The 22750-nt window shown below is 41.7% G+C and overlaps 1 protein-coding gene and 1 pseudogene across 2 annotated transcripts in view; one reads left to right on the top strand and one right to left on the bottom strand.

Annotated features, from left to right (window-relative positions):
* Positions 1-16370, top strand: part of egln1a (egl-9 family hypoxia-inducible factor 1a) — a 43456-nt gene extending 27086 nt beyond the window's left edge. The window contains exons 2-6 of one of the 2 annotated variants that reach the window (XR_016094208.1): positions 1047-1166; positions 10466-10602; positions 11532-11599; positions 12534-12707; positions 13558-16370. Coding sequence is in view for 1 of the 2 variants with exons in the window: in XM_088933982.1 (XP_088790108.1) it covers positions 1047-1166; positions 10466-10602; positions 11532-11599; positions 13558-13616 (384 nt within the window). In the remaining variant the exon portion in view is untranslated. The remainder of the gene's footprint in view (positions 1-1046; positions 1167-10465; positions 10603-11531; positions 11600-12533; positions 12708-13557) is intronic. The other variant, XM_088933982.1, reaches the window with a different exon arrangement.
* A 1334-nt stretch (positions 16371-17704) lies between these two features.
* Positions 17705-18151, bottom strand: LOC148819960 (C-reactive protein pseudogene; annotated as a pseudogene).
* Between the last annotated feature and the right edge of the window lie 4599 nt (positions 18152-22750).

Raw genomic sequence — 22750 nt, 5'->3', positions numbered from 1 at the left:
ATAAGATACAAAAAATCATACTGGCCTGTTCTAAATACATTTTTATGAACCTGAAGGTGCAGATGCAACCTTGAGCTGATACAGTTTCATATACTGTATATGAAACTGTATGTTCCTGGCCTTTTAAACTGATACACGTGTCTCCCCTTCCCCCATCATGTGAACTTTCTCTCAGACTGCTTGATCCATAACATGATAAGAGGATTTACTGTGAAGCTATAGATCTTGGATATATGTCCAACAACAAGAATATTCATCTTTAAATTACTCTCTTGTGGAGCTGCTGTGAATTCAGGGAAATCCCAAATATTCTAGTTTAGATAGCCCACTTACCATAGATTTTAAACCAGTACCCTTTGAATATACTGAAGAAATTAGCAACAACCGATTGGAAAGAAGCTTCAAATTTGCGACACTTTGTGTAACTGTTGTGGTTGTTTGTTGGGTAAATAAAATTTGTGTTTTACTGCAGAAAGAAAAAGGATTAGTGCGTCTCGTTGGACCCTACAATTTCAGAAAATCACTATTATTTTTTTTTTGCTGAAGTAAAATTCTTTATGGTTCTGAATTTTGCAATATATTTGCAAACCCAGTAAATGTTGTCTCTGCTTTAATGAAAAGTTAAATTTGGATTCTAAAGACATCCTGTAAGATTCAAAGATGTTAATGCTTTGCTGCCAACCTCAAATGTAGGACATGAGGTACAAGGATGGAGTATACTTGCATATTCTAAACAAAACGCCTAAAAGAAGGATTTGCACTTGATCTTCCTTTCGGGGACTTCAGTGTGTAGAGGGAGTCCTGCTGTCAAAGAAGTCATCCATGTTTTCTGTCGTCCTAGTTACAATCTCTGATTGCAAAGACTGAACAATCATAAAACCTGTAAATAAAACTGTCCTCTTGCATAACAGTGCTGAAAATTGCATGCCTTGGTATGACGAAGCACTTTTTAATGCAGGGAAAACTCCTGGCTTCTTCTCTCGGCAGCCAGGTATGATGCGGGTATGGTTTTCCTTTCCTAATCGTCTTCTTTGATTTGGTTGCAGGCGATGGTGGCCTGCTACCCAGGCAACGGAACAGGATACGTGCGGCACGTCGATAACCCGAACGGTGATGGGAGATGCGTTACTTGTATATATTATCTTAATAAAAATTGGGATGCCAAGGTACGTAGACTGCAGCCCTTGAAAGTCGCCACACTCATTTTCGACTCGCTGGATCCAGTCTTTCCCCCTGTCCTAGTGGTCATGATTATCTTGCTCTTTCAGTTTTTGCACGTGCATCGTGGGCTTGTCTTGTCAGTTTTGCCAGACCGAAGTGTGACATTTTTTTTTCTCCCTCCTTTTGAGAGGAAGGAAACTGCCGAGCTGGAACAAACTGAGGCTTTGAAACTAAAAAGCTGCCCAGGATAATAAACCCCATGTGAAGTTCTGGGCAGGCTTTGTCTAAACAAAGTATTTCCTCATCTCCAGATTTGTTATCTCCTCATTAGATCTTCCTAACAATTTCTTCCTCATATTCTACACACCTCACCACTATCATAAGAACTTCATTTATACACAGGTTTTCTCATGGGTATCTCTGGATACTGCATAACTAGATGACTTCCAAGACAAAGAGACATGTAAACCCAGGATACAGGAAAAGCCTTTTGTCCTGTTCTGGTCTTAATGCCATGTTCCAGATACTCCACATGGAATATAACATTCCATTTATGGGATGCTGCGTGTGTCCGTTTTTAATAACCACTTTTATTTTTACAGAGACATGATGCACTTGGAGTTTAGTCCAGCAGGACTATGGCATGGGCAGCCACCTGTTATAGCTATATATAAAGCATGAGACACCAGTCCATCGTAGGGCACACACAGCAGGGGAGAGTGGCCACTTAACAAGGGCAACACATCTATCAGCTGTAGGAAGAAACCCAGGCAGTGAAGAAGAAAATGCGGTAATATAAAGGGTTGAGTACAAAGGAACAAACGTCAGATGAATTTCCACACAAGGCAGCTTCCTGCAGGGAAGAGGAGAGCAGAGGAGAAAACTCTAGGTCAGGGGTCTCCAGCCCTATAGTTCACTTGTTTCTAAACATTGGCAACGCCTGTGTTATCTTGATTAAGGAAATGATCTGTACAATTAACAAAAATGTGGTCTGTGGAGACTGAAGGGGACTCAGATTCTGGTCCCAGGCAATCTCCAAGTTACTCATTTGAACGAATCGCCTGCTTGATTGGTCTGAGGGAAAATTGTTCCATGGCTTTAGGAATTGGCAGTTCGGGGGTGGCCTATCAAACCTGCCGGACTGGGGCTGCCCAGGATCAGGGTTCGAGACCTGTGCTCTGGGCCAGTGGTTCTCACTCCTGGACTCCCCGCCCTGAAGAAAATACTAGAGCAGCAGGCAGACCCAGTACTGCCAGCAGTTAGCACTGGTACAAAAACCAGAAGAGGGGGTTCCTCCAGGACCAGGAGTGAGAATCCCTGCTCTGGAACCATTTAGAATTGAGGATTGTTCCAAACTGGCCTTATCCCACTCCAAGATTAGCCACACAAGCTCCTGGAAAGGCAAGGAAATATGCCAAAGGGCACAGGTGCTGAAAATCTCAAGTGAAACGTCCCCATAGTTCTTCCCTGCAAGTGTCCCTTTGAGTCAGATGGCCATTTCCTGGTAGACTCTTCTCAGACAGAAGAAACTGCGTCAGAGTCCTCAGTCCTGTTTATTCCATAAGATTACACTACAGAATCTAAAAAAAAGTCTATTTGTCTTTGGGGATTAACCTGTACTTCACGGGTTTACCCTGCCTGATAATATAGGGTCACTATATTTAAACAGAAGACAATCTGTAGAGAGGGGGGAGAGTGGCATTTGTACCAGTATCAATTAAATTGAGTTGTATTAATGCGATGTATATGTACATAACTTCTACTGTATGTATAGAACATACTTATGTATAACTATGTCTCTGTGGCAAACAAGATACAAGTACCAGCTCTCAGCTTCTCATTCTTCTCTACCACTTTAAAAAACATGGGCATTGTGTCTTTAGTTGTGCAGTGTTTGTGTTCTTTTGTTTTGGCGTTGTGTTTTGGGATAACAATATAAAATAGCAAATAAAGATCTCTCGAAGAAACACTTCTGTGCACAGCAGGGAATCAGATAAGGCACTAAGGTTAGCGTTATAGCTGAGCCAGGGGTGGAGGCTGTGGAAACATGGTACCTGTTCAGAAGGAAAACCGAGCCGGGCAGCGACCTAGACCAGTACCCAACTAGAAACTATGCGCAGTCTCTCTCTCGAATGGTCAATATTCTCTTCAACCCTGAACCATTTCGCATTGACAGTCCTTGGGGGGGGGGGGGGAAGAATAAGGGTAAAATCGCAGATATTTTAAGATATTTGAAAATTCTTTCTGCACAAATATTCAAGGACCAAAAAGGAGGACATATGAGAGAAAATCTGGACGTTACAGGGTTTCTACATCCTAAGATGAACCTTGATTTTTACTGCCTGCTCCCAGGCTCAATTATTGGCAAGTCAGCAGACATTTTGGCTCAGTGCCTATTGGTGGCCCGTTTAAGAGCCAAAATGGCTACCTCCTATGGAAGCCTCCCAGGACCAGAAGAGATGAGTCTACCATGCACTAGTTTCTCTCACATTTACATATAAGGCGTTTGCACAAAGTGGTTAAAAATTTTAAGGGAAAATTCCATATTTAATGCCAAGGTTATTCAATTGTTATGGTGGTTTATACAACAAAATCATTGTCTTTAATGTACAGTATGTCTCTCTGGTATTACTGAAAATCCATGAACTGCTATGCTGACAATAAATAGCTGTTTTCTGAATATTCTAGAGTGCTGTGCCCTGGGAAAATGCACTGACGCAGGAACAGATTTTAGTTTGAATTTAATCAGGTGTGTGACCCCCTGACCTGCTTATAGAGTTTTTATCTAATTACAGGATGCTCTGGTCTGCCTGTTCAAGATAACGTTCTGTAGTCAAAACTGACTAATCTTATTTCCAAGCTGTGGCCACCACAGAACATCATTATTTTTGGATTTTGGCAAAAGGACACATGCATGGTAGCCAAAAGAATTTAAAAGTCACACCAACATGGAAATTGTCATTTTTATTCTGTCCAAACCAGGTAGTAATCTGAATATACATTAAGTTTCCTGAGACTTTCAGAAAAACAAATTTGCCCGTTCTGTCAGCTCCGTCCTGGTGACATTTGACACAAGAAAACTTGAGAGAAACATATTTCCAATTTATAGTAGGCCGTGGGCCCATGCCAGTCTTTTAACTGCAAACCATGCATTGGGTTCTGAATTGCAGTATTCCAACTCCAGCATCCATCAGTTTCCCAGGTGACTTTAAATTGGCAACAGCTATGAAGAAAAGTTATCTTGGTTCAGTTAATTATTCATTACAAAGCTGCTTGTATTTCAAGGCCTGCCGAACTGTGAGCATGTGGCTTGTGGAAATCTACCTAGAGATGGCCTCTCCTTTTCTCCTTTCTCACCGCGGAGCCCGTCATCAGTGCAGGCTCAAAGCGGAGCTGCCCTTTCCTCCAGTCACACAAGTGTTCAGAGCAAGCGGACAACTGTTCAGTGACAGCGTAGGGAGCACTGAGCTGCCTGCCTGCTCCCAGCGCTGCAGCTAACTCATGTCAGAGAACCCCTGCTACACCAGCCAGAACGTTCCTGTCACTGGTGGAAACTATGCAGCGAGAATAAAATAGCAAGTGACTCTTTTCACATTCTGATTCCTCAGTTTAAATATATATCGAGTATCTGTTAACTCAAGGCTAGACCAATGAAAGGCCAATACCTTCATGCTTGGGGTACTTGGGTCTCCACATTGAAACCTCCTGAGCTAACCTTCGGAATGTGCACCTTGTGTAGTTTCCTGTGATCCTTTTGAAGACAGACACAGAACACTGATGTTTACTGCTCTAAGAGAGTTATTTCCAAACCCTGGTCCTGGAAGAACACTGTGTCTGTTGGATTTTGTCCCAACTGAGTTCTTAATTGATTTTGGTTTTCTGTTTGTGGCCAATTTGTAAATATGGTTTCAGCTCATGAAATGTCAAATCGGATAAGTCACTGGTATCATCCCAATTGGTATCCGTTTCGGAGTTTCAGAATTGCCCTCATTCTGGTTTGTTGACTGAAATGTAACCAGTAGGAGCTCTGCAGAAGGATCTGTTGATCTGTTGGCTTTTATTGAAGTTGTCATTTACAACTGAGCTGGAATGAAAATCCCCAGAGATGGGGATGGGGGTTGGGAGCCAATGTCCTAGAGATCCTAGAGATAATATTTATGTGTTTTATTTTGTGTTATTTATGAAGAGTAAGGAGTCCTAATCGCATTAAACACAGTAGGCTCATTTGAATGCAAATTAGAATCCCCATAGTTTCACTGTAGAAATTCAGCCATAATGAATGAACACTTATAGGAAATGTGTGATCAGCTTTGATGCACCAAATAAATCTAAGATCCAGCTAATGTAAAATCAATGTTTTAGTCAGTAAAAAAAGGTCAGTATAAAGTGAAGAACAGTAGCAGTTCTTGCAATTTGTAGAGCTTTCAGTATGTGCTTTGCAGACTCCTTTGGAGAGATGTGTATTTCCATATGCAGTCTGGAATCGCAAAGGAAATTTCAAATTATGTCTGGGGAAAGGGGCTCTTTATTTGTGAGCTTCTTTGCCTGCAAGAGGAAACATAAGCTGGGGCTTAATTTTTTTTTTAAAGATTAAAATGGCTTTTAAGGTTCACTGATGTAAATACAGGCTGTTGGCCTAGTAGTGTATGTCAAAAATGAAAATGGCAGTTTTGTTCCAGAAATGTAACCTTTGACGAGAAGAGCGAAACGTGATTTAGTCTAGAATACAAACTGAGGCCGTGGTGTTAATTCTCCGGACCTGCAGCATCATGATCTGGAGGGTCTTGTCTTAAGCCTGGAGGTTTTTCCTCCAGCTTCTGCCAGCTTTGGCCTTTTTGTCTGAAACCAACAGCACTTGGTTTCTTAGCAACCTAAATTGCAACAGACTGAGGGGACAATGGAATGTTGGCTTTTCCTGCAGCTTTAGAATTTCAGTGCTCTTGTGCTTCACACACAGTCCAAGCAGGACTGAGGACATCATTACAGAGTTCTGCAGATCTGTAATGTACATTTTCCTTTAATGTTGCTCACTAGCTTGACTGATCCACTTGAAACTATCTCCTGTACTGCATACAGCATTATACCCAGTTTAGACCAGTGATCTCCTAAAAAAAAATCCAATATTTCTATTGTTTACAGGCAGATTTGAAATGCCTTTGAAAGGCAGCTATAAAAGTCACCTGTATTCTATGGACTGCAAGGTTCCAACTGAATATCCCAGTCCTCTGTTTCAAAATGGCATATGGACACATCTTGAAAAGATTGCCAGTGACATCACAGCTGAAGCATGGCCTTAGGGCTGTAACGTAGAACACAGTGATTCAATTTGTGTGGGTGACATGGCTCTACCTGCATTGAGAGTGGTAGGACCTTTGCTGTTCCTGAGCTCAGAACCTTATACCTGTTATTTCACATTCAGGAATCTGATTGTACGCACTTAACGGAAGACATTCCTCATTTGAAATCACTGGAACTTTTTAACCCTTTATTCCTTTTTAGTCATACGCCTCAAGTAGGAGTGTACAACAATACATTTGTAATACAATAAGGAAATTTTTTTTATTTATATCTACTGTATATGTCCCACCCAGGGTGTATACTGCCTTGTGCTCATTACCCCCCTTGAGCCTGTATTGGATAAAGCAATTAAAAAATTAAATGGTGTGCAGTATGGTCTTGACATTTGCAAGGGTTCAGTGCACAGAACAGTCACAAATAGTCAGATTTTCACATAACCACCACATGGGTCCTCCCCTGTACAGTTGCATAATGTACTACAGAATGCAAGATCTGAAGGCATACAGTAAGTAACCCTTCCTTATATGATAATGTACTAAAGCTTAGGCTTTAAGATTATTTAAGTAATACTATTCAAGTGAAAGAAACCACAGTAATCACAAAATTAGAGTAGTTCAAATAAACAACATGAATCCCTCCTCTGTGACTAGTGGATGCCTGCACTTTCTCTCTCTGCTGCTTGAATAGCACGTGTAATTAAACTGTAAAGTTGTCAATAGGCTGTCACTCCCCACGCCACTGACACTGAACCAGGAGTTTTCCTTACAATATAAAAACAAGACCACGCTGAGCCGCGGATGCTGGATAGTGGGAGCTTGGGCTGGCAGCAGGTTGAGTAGAGTTGACTCACTAGTTAGATTCGGCTCATGATCTTTGCGCTACCAATTGGAAAGTTGTGGTTAACAACCTTCAGCTTGGTTTCCACCTAAGACCCCCTCAGCCAGAATGCATTTTAATTAAGCAAAGTGTCAAATGTAAAACTTGTAGATGCCAAGACCCTACTGTATGTGTATTTTCTTTTAGGTTTTAATTTAACAGTCGCTAAAATCATTCGTTCATCTTGGCCCTTTCTTTGCCTTTGAACTGGGCAAAAGTATTACCCAGAAATATCTGCTCTGGTATATTCCAAAATGGTATATTGGACTGATTTTTTTAAAGTATAATCATAGTGTACATGGAAGAAGAAATGGAAGAACCCATTTGCTTTTTATGTAGGAACCAAGTGACTCACGTTGTGCAGAACTGTTTGAGTTGACCAGGGCTCTCTCGGTTCTGAATGGCACTGTGCCCCCTGTGGCCAACTTGGGCTATTGCAGGCATGCAGTGCTGTTGGTGTGGAACGCACCTCTCTGCCACTTGGCGCTGATCCTGCAGTATGGGACTGTGCTGCCTGTGATGCATTAAAAGACGCCCGGCATGAAGGTGGGCAGCCTCAGCGTTCATAGCTGCAAGCCAGGATGTGAAAAGGCAGACAGGTGGCAATACCATAATGGGTGGGTACAACAAAAATCACTGCAGCTCCTAAATTGCAAGAAAATAATGTTGTGCTGACTCTGCATTGTTATCTAAAATGTCCGAAGCCTCGTATTGCACACTTCCTGCCCCAGCACACACACTTTGCACTACAGCGGGCTGCGGGAGGAGCCGCTGCAGTATTTTTCAGTCTCTTCCTGGACGGCGCAGAGGGGTCACACAGAGTTTATGCTGCAATCTGGCAGCTCTATTCTGAGAGTGGCCCAGTTCCTGGGATTATGCTGTCTGGACTGGAATTGTCTTAATTGCGAAGCAGGCTGGGCTGGAGAGCGTCAGATTAGAGTAGGAGGGTTCTGCGGGTTCTGAAGTTGCCTTAAATGTCAAGGTCAGCAGAGGGAGGTTTCACTGAATCCTCTCGGTCCTCCACGGGCCGTTCTGCCCGATGCAGAAGCCCATGGCTGTGGAGGGACGGGTTTCGCTGTTCAGATGGGGTGGCTGGGCCGTGTCACAGGCCGACGGAGACCAGGATGTGGTTTTGGCTGCTGCGTGCAGTCAGTCAGGCAGAGCTCGGCCCTCCGGGTCCACCGCACTCCCCTAGTCCGTTCAGGCGCCCCTCGAGAGGCACCACGGCGGGCGGAAGGCCAGAGGCCCTCCTGTAGCCATTAAGCCATATTGCCAAACGACCGGTGATTACGAACTGGGCTGGCATGGGTTCTGTTTCACACAGTCAAAAGGGTTTTAAACCGTGAACCTCAGACAAATATTCAGACAAGTGTCGGAGTGGAAAATGACACTTATTTCCTACCTTTCCCAGTGCCCTCCCCTGGTGAGCGGCGGAAGGGGAGTGCTGGGGCAGCCTGGGACAGCCTTCTGCCATAACTGGCTTTTTGTGATGGAGGCCCAGGCACTAGATTCCCCCAGCTGAGAGGGTTTCTGCTCATAAAGTCAGTGAGAAGGGGTAGGCAGACTGACGGGAAGTGTGCTCCTGCCTCACAGTGAAGAGGAGTCCTCTGTGATGTCACAGGATGGAATGGCTGTGAACCTACTGGCCCTGCTCTTCCCAGGGTGTCTCTGGACTTCCCATGTGGAGGGAAGAGTGTGCTGGAAATAGCAGGGCCTGTAGCAGCTGATCTGCACGAGGAATGGGTGACAGTTCTCAGTTACAGCCTCAATTATCACGGTAATGAACTGCAGATCTTTTGGAGTATACTGTATTAAAATGTAAAGCTGTTTATACTTGGGTGAAATGCAGGTTTGCCTCTCCAACGTGGTCACTGTACGTGGAAGGAAATAATCACGCAGTCTTTAAGCATTTTCCAGGCCCATGTTGAATTCAACTCATAAGTACATCATGACCTTTCTGGCTGCTATGTATTACTGTGCTCGGAGCAAAATGTAGAGCAGAGATCACAGCACACAGCTCCCTGCAGCTTTTGTTTCACTTGAGTGCTTTCATTGCAGACCCATTGTGTGCCACAATATACCACTTCAAGGCGGAAATGGCAATTTTGCTTTTCATCTTCACCGTTTTGTGCTTTGAACAATAATTGCGATTACCAGCATCAATTTTTTTTTCCAGTTTTAAGTAGAAGAATCACAGTAAACCACAGTGAAGAAGCTCAGCCAATAATATCGTGATAATCACCTCTCCTTGATCGGTACATTTAACTCAGCTTCTGGAGGTTTGTTTTTCTGTTTACCTGTCCCGTGTGCCTGGTATTATTTTTGGAAAGTAACATGTTCTCAGGAGAGTCACAGCCATTGACAAAAAATTGAAATATCTCATTGTATTTAGTGTCTAGATGGTGTATAGGATTTGACTGGACTTTTTTTACTTTGCCTTGATGACAGATTTAGAGTTGAATTCCTCCTGAGCAGTGGTTCTTATAATTCCGTGGTACAGGAATGTACCGTAGCTCTAGTTCTGCAGAGACTGAAAACACCAGTCTTGGCTACAGAGCCACAGAAAGGAAATGGTAGCAATTTGGTCTTTTTTTTACAATGTAGCAACTTTAGCAGTTGTCTGTGTCTAAAACAAGAAGTATTACAACACACAGGAGCTTGTGTGAGTGACTATTTTTTATTATTCCTCATCATTCTTTGTTATCCATTTAAGAATAATACCAATCTAAAATTAAGAGTCTATTTGAAAAATATGCCACTCGTGCAATATCGAACCCTTCATTGAAATGGTGGGTATAGATCACTTCATAATTAATCCTTCCAGCCTAAGCAAAAATCAACCCAAATCGAACCCATCTCCCGTCTGAAACTGTATCTGTATCTCAGCCTTGTGGAGGAACTGGATGACGAAGGCTTTAGTTCTTCTGTCAGTTTTGAGCAATTCCTTAATAAATATTCTTTAAGTATAATGGCAATACAATAAATAAACACCTGGAAGTTGCATTATTTTAAATCTAAGCGGATTAAAGGGTCTTTTGTGGTTTTTCCACAGGACTGCCCTTGGGGAAAAAGTGATATGTATCCCAAGGGTGCCTTCCTGGCTAAACAGATCGTACTTCTTGCATTCCAGGAACATGGGGGTCTGCTCCGAATATTCCCGGAAGGCAAAGCACAGTTTGCCGACATCGAGCCCAAGTTTGACCGGCTGCTCTTCTTCTGGTCCGATCGTCGAAATCCTCATGAAGTCCAGCCAGCTTATGCCACAAGGTGAGCCTCTCCCCGTGTCGCCGGGTCTGTAGGCAGATAGGAGCCCAGCCCTTTTCCCAGACCGTTTCCACCACTCCCACGTTCATTGTACATTGTACGCCTGACCTTCAGTTCCCTTTCTGCTTAGCATAGCCAAGCATCAGGTTCAATGGCCTGTTAAATATGTATGGTCCTGCACATGAGCAGAGCAGTGTAAAAGAAAGACGTTTCGAAGCAGCTGTGGGAAGGGGCTTGGATTTTCCATTCCCTGCATTCTTAATTCTCATCAGGCACTCCAGCTCCCATTCCTGTCTTCTGCTGGAATTAAGACAAGTATAAATGTATCGCAGAATCTTTTTCTTAACTGAAAACTGGCATGTCAAGTACCTTGCTGTCGTTTTTCAACACTATTCTACCTTTCGTGGGGTTCTTTAATTATGGAAGGGTGTCGTTGTCTACTGTTTTTGTTCACAGTTGCTTTTTTTTCCTTTTGGTTTTTCTGCAGTGAGCTGCTGAGCTAGGTCATGACAAAGTTCTGAGAAGTAATAGTGTAAAAACACATTTGATGTTTGGGATTCTTCACCCAGGAACAATACAGTTTTAATCTCAATGCTTTATTAGGCTGACATTTCTTCTGTATTTTTTTTTAACTAAAATTTTTAAAAATGTATAGCTTGTGTAGTAAGGTTTCCGATTCCTAATTTTGTGATAAATATCCTGTGAACAAAAAGGGATACACGCGTGAAACTGAAATTTGGGCAGGAATTATTAGAATTATTTACAGTAGCTGCTTGGCTGATTAAGCTACGGTTGTTCTTGACAGCTGGAAACCCGAGAATTATTTGAGACATCTTGTGGTCCATTTGTCTTAATTACACTTGGTGTTTATTTCTGGGATTGCTTATGAATGAATTGGAGTTTTCTTTTACTTTTACCCCCTCTTTGTACAGGTATGCCATAACGGTGTGGTATTTTGACGCAGATGAAAGAGCTCGGGCTAAAGAAAAATACTTAACAGGTATGGCAGATCCTAAACAGCAGGAGAGAACACTATCTAGGCGACAGCAGAACAGAACTTTCAACACGTATTGTTTCCCTGAGATGCTTACACTCTGTATTTAGTATATATTGCTTTCATTTTAATTGAGGGATTTCTTAAAAATGCCTATACTATAGCAGTACTATACTGAAATATAGTCTTTCTTTTCAAATTCATACTATTTAAAAACTAGGGATTGTGAGAGTACCCAGGCACTCCACTGGCACTTACAGAAATGTGTTATCCATTACCAGTTAGTAAGGATGGCAGGTCCTTGTCAAGACAGAATGTTCTAGTTCTGGTTTTCCCATTGCTTACATTTTTCTACTGTATATACAGTATATATAACTGAAACATAAAAACTATCTGTTTTACACAAGGTTTAAAAAAAGTGTTGGTTGCAACGGGGTTTGTAACTGCTGTGCAGTAAATTTGTCGCTGTTCAGAAAGGACTGACACAGCAATGGTGTCAGAATAAGTTTAATTCCAAGAGATTCTAAGGTTCCCAGTTTATAGTTCAGTTCTTGTTCCTTGCTATTGCACGATGCATTGATCTGAAGCAGCTTGCTCTGAAAACCAATACATAAATACATATGTATTTATTAGAGACAAGAATAAGCCCAGTACGGGTTTTACTGAAATGCCTGGGTAGTTTTCAAAGTGTCTGGATTTGTCTCTCATTTGTCTCTCATTTGTAACATTAGTGTCACATTTCATGTAGCATGCAGGGGACGACTCTCATCATGCTTTCCCTGAAGACCAGTCACTTTTCCACAGATTTCACCTGCACAGTGGCATCTCCCCAATTCTCCAAACATTGTTGTTTTCTAAAAAAAACAGACTTTCACCCTGGAGGTTTACAGTGGTCCTGGAAGTTCAGTTTTCATTTTGGTTTTCCCATTTGTTTCACTAGACCGGTTCTTCCTCACTACTGTGTCCAGTTACTGCAGGATTAACTTCATTCTCACAAACTCACGTCATCACTGCTAGCGACGGGCTCAAGCCAGAAGAGCACAAGTCGTCCAAAAAGTTAGGAACCCCCACTCAAATGTTTGAAGTCTCTTGCTGGGTGGCAACGAGCGCTGGGGTAGGAGAAAGACTTCGTGCCCCTTGCTTGGCCAGAGCCAATCCGTTAGACTCCACAAAGAAAACCACATACGGTTCTGATGCATCAAATCATGATGTTGTTTTTGCAATAAAGCAAGGAGGACAGGTGAAGTTAACACGTTAACATCGTCTCTCGCTCACTTTTTCAAACAGGGCAACAGGCTGTTATTCTTGAAGATGAGCAAAATTTTCATACAAAAACACACATTTTTGTTATTGGCCTGTACCAGTTTGTTGCCTTTATAAGTTGTAAACTAGGTCGGAGAGTCGGGCGGCTAGCTCAGGTCTGTCTTGGCAGTAAACCAAGGCCCCTTGTTCCTTTCACGTTGCTAGATCGGAGTGCGAGTGAAGGATACTTGAATTACATCTCCATTCGAGAGACCTTGTCCAGCCAGGAATTTGCAAAACAATAAAACGATTCTTAAAGGCTTCATTGTTAACTCATAATAAGGCATAGGTTCCTTCAAACTCTAGACCTGTCCTGCTGAAAACTGGTCGAACTGGTGGAGCACAGGCCCATGTGTCTTCACCCGCAACACCAAAAAACGCCATTCCGTGAGAGGAATGACATGGATCAGGCTGCAGATATTCCCAAACCTTGCGGGACACGTTAATCTCAGGAGCTGTCTAATATTTGGGCGAGACAGGTACACTGTGACGCGTGTGTTTGGCGAGACAGAAATGCTTTTTCTAAGAGATGGACAAAAACAAAAAAACTTGGGAAGCATGGGCTTGCTAGACTGACTCAGAACTCGGAGCCCAAGCCTGTGATTGTCCTACGATACAGGTTAGCGGATCCAATTGATTTTTCTCCCCCAATGTTATTCCAGGAGCAGGAGAAAAGGGAGTGAAGGTTGAGCTGAATAAACCCCCCGACACGAGTTTCTGAGAAGCTGAAGAGGTCGACCGCAGGCCCCGGCTTCTCGCTGTCAGGAGAGAGAGAGACGATTCGCTGTGAAAAGTGGGAAGAAGAAACTCCTCTGCTGTCTCTACTTTCCCGTTGAACATGGCTGACCTTGAATGTTTCGGCATTGCACTGTGAGGACTGAAGTTTCCGTGTCTTTGGTTTTGCTTTCTGTGAAAAACACTGACGTTAAAGCGATCACAGAACTCTCTTATTTGCTAGATGCAAATGAAAACTATTATATATGTAAAGGCTGGGTATTGATCAGAGCACATTGAGCAGCACAGTGCATTTTATCTCTGGTGTTTACTATCACATTTAGATTTCTTGGTAACTGTATAAACATGAAAGGTACAACATACTGGATTTTCTTTGGAATGATAAACCTGTATTCATGGAAGGAGTTCATCTATACTCCTAAGGTTTGCCTAAAGTGAGAGCTAATCATAATCCCATTACAAGTATTTATTGAGTTGCTTAAGTACACAGATGGGGTGCTTCAGTTGCTGGCCTGTATGGATTGTGACGCTCTTTTCTTTCACTGGCTGTTGCTTGGTAACTTGACATGGTGTTTGAGATCTGCAAGCTTCACTACATCAGTGAGGATCTTTCGATTGTCCGAACTGTATCTTAAACCACAACAAATACCAGCGCACTCACTTTTCTATTTGTAACTCTGCTTTAAAAATGCTTTCCAGGTCTATTCTAAGACTGTAAACTAATAGGCATATTATCTCCCTTTTCTGAATGCAGTTGGTCCCGAACCCCTGTTCTTTGTAGACGTTCAGGAGGTTAATTCTGAACGTTCTAGGTTTTACTCCCAAAAAGAGAGAATGTCTTTTTTTTAACTGTGAGACTGTAAATTCAGATGAGTGCTGCAGTTTTGCAAGCTGTTGTGTTATGAAACCCAAAATGTCATAATGCAGTAGATCGTTTTCACTTGCAGGTCATCTGTACAACAGTGCAGAACTGACCTTTCAGGGCTAACTAGTAGAGCATTGATGGGCCACTTGGTGAGGAACCAAATAAGGTTGATGTCTTGGTAAGAAGCACTTTCTTCTGTGCAAGAACATTGATGACATTTTGTGATCCTCACAGAATAAACACTGAATACTGACCTTCTATACATTATATTGTAATCAAGGGGGTGCTGGCAGATAAGTGAGGTCTCCAGCATTGTCCAAACCTTCCCCTTTAGTCCAGTTAGACTCTGGGCACGCTCACGCACACACTAAACTCTCCCTACAGGGGAAGAAGAGCTGAAAGCCTTCTCCCAAGAGAAATAAAGACTTCGTTATGGGCTGATGTGTTAGTCTGTCCACAAGGAAGCTCTCTACAACCACCCAAAACACAGATATCTCAAACCAAGGGCTTTAACCCTATCTAGCCAGCTGAGTCCCATTCACTCAGGATTCAGATCATGCCTTTGTTTGGCTCGCTGTCACCGGACAGGAGTGCAATGCTTTTCACTTTCACAGAGGCCCTGGAAATTGTACTGCGCCTCAGACTACTGGCCTTGATTGTGCTAAATGCTAAAATAACATCAGAAAATCATAAAATGGCATTTTAAGTTTTAAATTCAAAGTCTAATTTTTTTCCTTTATACCCAGATGTGTTCTTATTCTCCAACAACAATCTCCTAATTCAGATTGTTTTACATGCAGAAGAAAGAAAAAAACTTAGGTTATTCCGATTATTTTTCCCTTTTTCGCAAAGTTAATTAATCCATTTAATATGTATCAATGTTTGTTTTAACCTATAACCTGTGCTGACTTTTACAGCTTTTTTGTAACGTCTTTGCTACTAATCTTGAAAGAACGTGTATGTACTTTACTTATGTGAGCAGATGCCAGAAATAATTCTCATTTAAAAATACAGCTGTTTGTGTACTTCCTACCTGAAAAAAGGTGATGTGAAAGTTGATTTTCCCATGTTGCTCAGTGAGTGAGGAGTAAGGATGTTCTCTGTATGCATAAAGAAAAGATGGAGGACCTCACTGTTTAATAACAGCACAGCTCATTGCCAGAAACTGGCTGTGTGGGATTTAGGAGTCGTAAGAATGAGCCTTTCTGCTTTGAGCTGGCTTCAGTGTGCAGTGTGACAATTGTCTTTACTCTGCCATTGAAAGGTGACCCATAACAAAGGATGTTTCAGCGTTTGCCTTGACTTCTAAACAAATGCATCTCGTTCAGAGTAACTTGCATAAAAGTACGTAAAATGTGATCAGGAGGGTGAGTTGCAACACCCAAGAAAACCCTAATGGCAAGAGTTAATTACTTTCTATGGACACTGTGCGAAATCCATCCCAGTGTTTTGGATTTTTGCTTTTTTCTGAGGGTCCTACTGGACTGATGCTCCTCAGCATGTCTGGTCAGGCACCTGTGTTATGAGATCAGTTACTTTATTGTTTAGTCACTCATTAAAGGCACACAGGTTCCATTCTCCATTACACCAGGTTTAAAAGAACTTCATTGTGAAAGGAGAGTCAGTCAGCCTCAGAATTTTGTCATCACTATAACACTGATTTTAGTACAAACGCTTCCTCCAGTAGAAAATCATAATGTAAGCTAATGGCATAATGCGATATCTCTACCTGCATGAAGAGATATGGGTTTGCTTTTTTTTGTATATAAATCAATGTGATATAAAATACAGTGTTAATGATGAAATGACTGTCAGTTTGCTTGATAAATTAAAAATACAAATCCAGATGTTTTCAATAAACACATAGAAGCCTTGTGTATGTCTTTGTGTGCACTGTGGAGACTTCGTAGTGGGTTTTAGAGCATTTAAATGGTTTGGCGAAGTGCAAGAGTGGTAGCTGTGGTCTCTTAATCCATCACTATTTAGTCCACTCCTAATTAAATTAATTTAATATGTGTGACGTGTTTGTACTCTTTTATATAGCTGGGCATTTTACTGAACAATCAGAGTGAAGTACCTCTTTCTCAAGGATAGGAACAGCACTGCGCCACTTGTGATCTGATCCCACAGCCATCGTTATAAGTCCAGAGCCCTGCCCACTGTTTCACACTCATGAAGCAGAGCAGATGTCCTGTCCCTTACTCCCTGGATCTGTACACAACTGAATTGCAGTGTGTGTTGTGGGAGGCAGGGGCCAGGTGTATTTTAAACAGAAGACTTGTCTGATAGTATATTCATTCAGCTTCTGAAGGCTCACGCTTTGTGTTCGAATGTCCCTTGGCAGTGCTTATTGTATTTACTCCCTAAAATAAAAGGGCCTTAGTTCTTGTTCCGTTACAAAGGTTAGATATGTTCACGTGTCACAGACCTGTGTCTGTGGGTTTATTTGTATTGGCACGAAGACCAAAGTATGTTTTCTAAGTGTCCAGCGCCATCGTGTGGTTCAATATGTTCAACGTCCATCAGCAAGTGGTGAGATCAACACTCGGAGCTCACAAGCCGGTGGATTTCTTTAGAACGAACAGTGAAACGTGAAGCAGAGGACTGAAATGAGAACAGGAAGCACTTCTTTACAAAGGGGCGTGGGAGCCTGGAACAAGCTGCCCAGCCATGTTGGTGAAGCCAATACCCAGGCTTTCATCAAGGAACAGCCTGATGAGATCCAATTAGCCACTAAGTACCAAATGATCTTTTGTTCGTAACCTTTCCTCAGTTTTTATTTGGAAGTACCTTTGGCAGCAATTACAGCTGCTAGTGTCTACTAGTTTGACACATGGAAATGGTGAAAGTTTGCCTTTTCTTCTCTCCAGTCTTGTTCAGCACTAATCAGGTTTTCCTGCCATTTTTCAACCAGATTCAACTCCGTAAAGCTGTGGGTAAAAACATTTGCAAGACAATATATGCAGAACCATGAGGGTCTTTTATTGCCAGTAATTTTCATTTTGACAATTTAGCAAAAGTCAATTTAACATGGATTCTAAAATAAAAAGTGTTTTATAATGAATAGTGAAAAGCCATTTCAATTTGATATAGATTATGTGCATACTGAGAGCTATAGTTCAATTTAAAAGAATTAATTTGCATAGATTAAGAACAACCCCAAACCAAGCAAATATTAGCCACTCTCAGAGAAATGGGAGTTTGGGGTTTTAAACCCTGGAGCATCTGCTTAAATCATTGTAGCAGGCGTTGATACTGGTGTTCGGTTTGTTTTCTACAGCTACATAACCAGATGTAGTGTACTGCAGTGCCTGCCAGTTGATGATATCTCCTGGCTTGAAGCTCACACCATTCATGAAGTCATGTATTTCACAGGGAGAGAGAACATAGGCCCACATGTGCACATCTGTAACCTGACCAGTGAAAGCATCGTTAGTATTAAATCCCCCACTATAGGCATCCTGTTCTTGACCGAGGATGATACTGGGATCTGTGAGAGATCTCCCACGACCCAGACCTTTCCTGGAGCCGGCTTTTCCATTCACCCACAGCTGAGACAGGCCAGTGCTGGAGTCCCAGGTGGCACAAATGGAGTTCCATTCGTTCAGATCACCGGGCAGTCCCCAGAACACAGCAGACTTGTCGCAGATGGCCATGTGGTACTCCGCTTCCCATGTTTAATGAATTAGTATTTTACAACATGGTCAGTCATTTCTTTCTCAAGAATAACTTTTAAACTTTACTTAAGCTATTGCTGTGAAGACGTGGACTATTTCAAGCTGAGGAACAACAGCAGGTGCAGGTCGTGGATTCTTCAAACAAGCAGCATTCAAATCGGTGATAAAGGGGTGCAACTTCCATCCACACCCAGATGTGCTGTATCTTCCTTTTATTCATTTATAGAGCTATCACGAGGAAAAAATAAAAACTTTCACTGGAGTTAAGTCTTCAAATAAGTAAATATTCAAGCCCATCTATTTTTCTAAGTACAGCTGCAGGGGAGCCAGAACCTCTCCCAGCAAGCAAAGAACACAAGGCAGGGTGCAGCCTGGACAGGACACCAGTACCGCGCAGGGAACACACTGTGATAAAGGGGTGCAACTTCCATCCACACCCAGATGTGCTGTGCCTTCTTTTTATTCATTTGCAGAGCTATCATGAGGAAACAATAAAACCCTTCATTGGAGTTAAGGATTTCCATGGAAAATCCACAATAATTCTAATAAAGGCAAATGATCTGCTAACATTCCCCTTTGTCTGTGCATGACTCAAGAGAGTTAAGAACATTTCCAGAGTGTGTTTTTTTATTTCTTCATATAGTGTTCAAACCCACCTCTTTTTCTGTCTTCTACCTGTCCCAGGTGCCTGTCCCCACCAGTCCATCACATACAGTAGCACACACACACACACTCACACACACACACACACACACACACCAGGGACAGGATTTGAATCCAGGGCCAATTCAGACTCTCTGTCCAGAATTGATTAAAATATGTGCAAGTTTTATCAGCACCAAGCTTACCTTTACCTGCTTAAGCTGAGACGTTTATCTTTCAGACAGTAACCACTTTTAACTCTGACCTGTAAGACCTTGTGCAGCCTCATCATTCACTTGCATGACACAGTCCATACTGGCCTGCAATAAACCCTGGAGATATCTATGTAAGCAACATTATCAATCGATGAATATTGCTGTTATAATTGTTTTGTTGTTGTTCCAGTTCTTAGGGACAGTATTTGGCGTTTAGCATCCCAGCTGTTGTATTTCTTATTAGTCCCATGACAGGTATGTACTTAAGATTGTAACAATACAGCATCAAACAGAGAAATGGGTGCTGTTACTTGTAGTAGGGAAGAAGAGTTTCATTCCACATGAAGGCAAAAGACTCTTTTTCTATCAGAGAAATATGTAGTGCTCTGCAGTAAAGGGCTAGTGTTCCTAAAAACAATCATCTAATTTACATTTGAGTATCTGAAGAAGAAAGAGAAAAAACATGGCTTAATTTAATTCTGATTAATGTTTAACCTCACCTAATTTCAAACAATTGTCTAATTTAGAATTTTGTGTGCAATAGGAAGGAAAAGGCAAGGGTCATTCTGAATATTTTTTTCTGGATTTTGCAAAGTCAATATATCTGCATTTCATATTTCTGTTTGTTTAAAATGTATAACCCATACTGAAATTTATAGCTTTTTGTGACTTTCTTACAACTAACCTTGAAAGAACATGTATGTACTTTATTAATGTGAGCAGATACAGTACCAGACATGATTCTCATTTAGAAATGCAGCTGTTTGTGTACTTCCTACCTGAAAAAGGTAAAAAAAAAGTTGATTTTCCCAGGTTGCTCAGTGAGTGAGGAGTAAGGATGTTCTCTGTATGCATAAAGAAAAGATGGAGGACCTCACTGTTTAATAACAGCACAGCTCATTGCCAGAAACTGGCTGTGTGGGATTTGGGAGTTGTAAGAATGAGCCTTTCTACTTTGAGCTGGCTTCAGTGTGCAGTGTGACAGTTGTCTTTACTCTGCCATTGAAAGGTAACCCATAACAAAGGATGTTTCAGCGTTTGCCATGAAGTCTAAACAAATGCGTCTCGTTCAGAGTAACATGCGTAAAAGTACGTAAAATGTGATCAGGAGGGTGAGTTGGGACATCCAAGAAATCTCTGTGGCAAGAGTTGATAATTTTTATGGACACTGTGCGAAATCCATCCCAGAGCTGTTTTGGAGCCTTTTCTGTTTGGTCAAGCACCTGTGTTCTGAGATCAGTTACTTTATTGTTTGGTCACTCATTAAAGACACATAAGTTCCATTCTTCATTGTACCAAGTTAAAAAAAAACATCATCATCATCAACGTCATTATCATCATCATCAAGATCATCGTGAAAGGAGAGTCAGTCAGCCTTGGGATTTTGTCATCACTATAATACTGATTTTAGTACAAACGCTTCCTCCAGTAGAAAATCATACTGTAAGCTAATGGCATAATGCGATATCTAATCAATGTGATGTAAAATACAGTGTTAATATTGAATGACTGTCAGTTTGCTTGATAAATTAAAAATACAAATCCAAATGTTTTCAATAAACATATACAGTAGAAGCCTTGTGCATGTCTTTGTGTGCACTGTGGAGACTTTGTAGTGGGTTTAAGAGCATCTAATTGGTTCAACAAAGTCCTAATCAAATTAATTTCATTTGTGTGACATGTTTAACTGACTGGTGTTTTTACTCTTTAATACAGCTGGGCATTTTACTGAACAATCAGAGTGAAGTACCTCTTTCTCAAGGATAGGAACAGCACCACTTGTGATCTGATCCCACAACCATCCCACTGTTCCACACTCGTGAAGCAGAGCAGATGTCCTGTCCCTTACTCCCTGGATCTGTACACAACTGAATTGCACTAAAATAACTCCCTTCCTTTGTTTTTGTTCTGTTACGAAGGTTAGATATGTTCACGTGTCACAGAACTGTTTCTATGGATCTTGTTTGTATTGTCACAAAGACCAAAGTATGTTTTTTAAGTGTCCAGCGCCATCATGTGGTTCAATACGTTCAACGTCCATCAGCAAGTGGTGAGATCAACACTCAGAGCTCACAAACCCACAGCGCAGCACAGACAAGGAAACCTGATCCTGACTATGCTAAACTTCTAGTGGGCCACAGAACAATTTATGAGGATGAAAATTAGTATGAATGTTGAAGAACTTGCTTATATAGTGTATTTTTTGCACTGCTATTTGGGAGTCAATATTTGATGGATGTATACAAATATGATACCTGATACAAGTGGATGCTGCGTGGAAATGCATTTAAAACCGAGAAAAGGAGGTGCTTCTTTACACAAAGTGTAGTGGGAGCCTGGAACAATCTACCCAGCCATATTTCTTTTCCCAAGAAACAGCCTGATGAGATTTAGTAGGCTACTAACAACCAAATGGTCTCCCCTTGTTTGTAACCTTTTATTTTGTTATTATTTTGAAGCACCTTCAGCAGCAATTTCATCTGCAAGTCTCTACCACTTTGACACACAGAAAGGGTGAAAACAAGAGCAAGGGTTGCGCTGTGTTGAGAACAGAGACGAACCTGAGGCACAGCATTTCAGTCTTCGACATGTTGCTCTTCTCCGGCATGAACTCTGCCCAGGCAGTGTCGGATTATTCCAGGAGCTTGAAAACTTTCCCTGAGAGGTCTGTGGAGATGCAAGTTAAGGGCAAAGCAGTGGTGAAGCTGCAGGACCTGTGTTGAGCCCAGGGACCCTACAAAGCATCAGGCCAGCTCCTTTGAAGGAAATGCAGCACAAGAGCAGCACTGCTAAATGTTTAAAAACAAGAGCATGATAATTATATTTTAGGAGCAGATGTTCTAGAGGGTAGTATGTTGGTAGGTAGTGCAGTGGTCAGCAATGCTGCCTTGCAGTGCTGGGGCCTTGGTGTGCTAGCTGTGTGGAGTTTGTGTATTCTCCCTGTGTTTGTGTGGGTTTACTCTGGCTACTCTGTGTTTCTCCCATAGTCCACATCCATACAGCTGAAGTAATTGTCTCCTGGCAAAAATGCAACTATAGTTTTTTTTTTTAATTGATATAATTCATATATAGGGCAGCATGGTGGCACGGAATAAGTATTTCACAATATGGTTGGTCATATTTTTCTCAGGGATAGCTGTTAAACTTTACTTAAGCTAATTTTGTGAAGATGTAGTCTATTTCAAATTCAGGAACAACAGCAGGTGCAGGTTATGGATTCTGCAAACATTGAATCTGTGTTAAAGGGGTGCAAATTCCATCCATACATACCCAGTTGTGTTGTATCTTCTTTTTATTAATTCATAGAGTTATCACATGGAAACACAGGCAGACCCCCCACCCGCATCAATGGCTTTCAAGCCATGAGGAGGCCGATATGATGTGGAAAGTGGCAATAAGGCCGCTAATATCACAGGGAATGTCGGATATGCACTCAGAATATAACTCATTCTATATATCCTGGGTCTCTGACAGAAAAGGGTTAATAGATATGGTCGTTGTTTTAAAATTCCTATACAGAGGTAGGTCCATTGCAGTGAATTCCAGTTTAATTCTTGGACAAAGTCAGGACTCTGGTGGCAAATTGAACATTTCTGACACTCTTGTTGGTCACTATATATTTTTGGAATTATGTCTCCTTCCCTTTTTGAATTCCACAATTTATGTGAGTGGCCTGATCTTCAAGCCAGGGAATAGTCTCAACTGTCAGGTGCTGCAGTAT

This window comes from Atractosteus spatula, chromosome 15 (assembly GCF_055471065.1).
Source record: "Atractosteus spatula isolate fAtrSpa1 chromosome 15, fAtrSpa1.hap1, whole genome shotgun sequence".
NCBI classification, from domain to species: domain Eukaryota; kingdom Metazoa; phylum Chordata; class Actinopteri; order Semionotiformes; family Lepisosteidae; genus Atractosteus; species Atractosteus spatula.
Note: the sequence above shows the minus strand (reverse complement) of the source record. Positions and strands in the feature narration are given on the sequence as shown.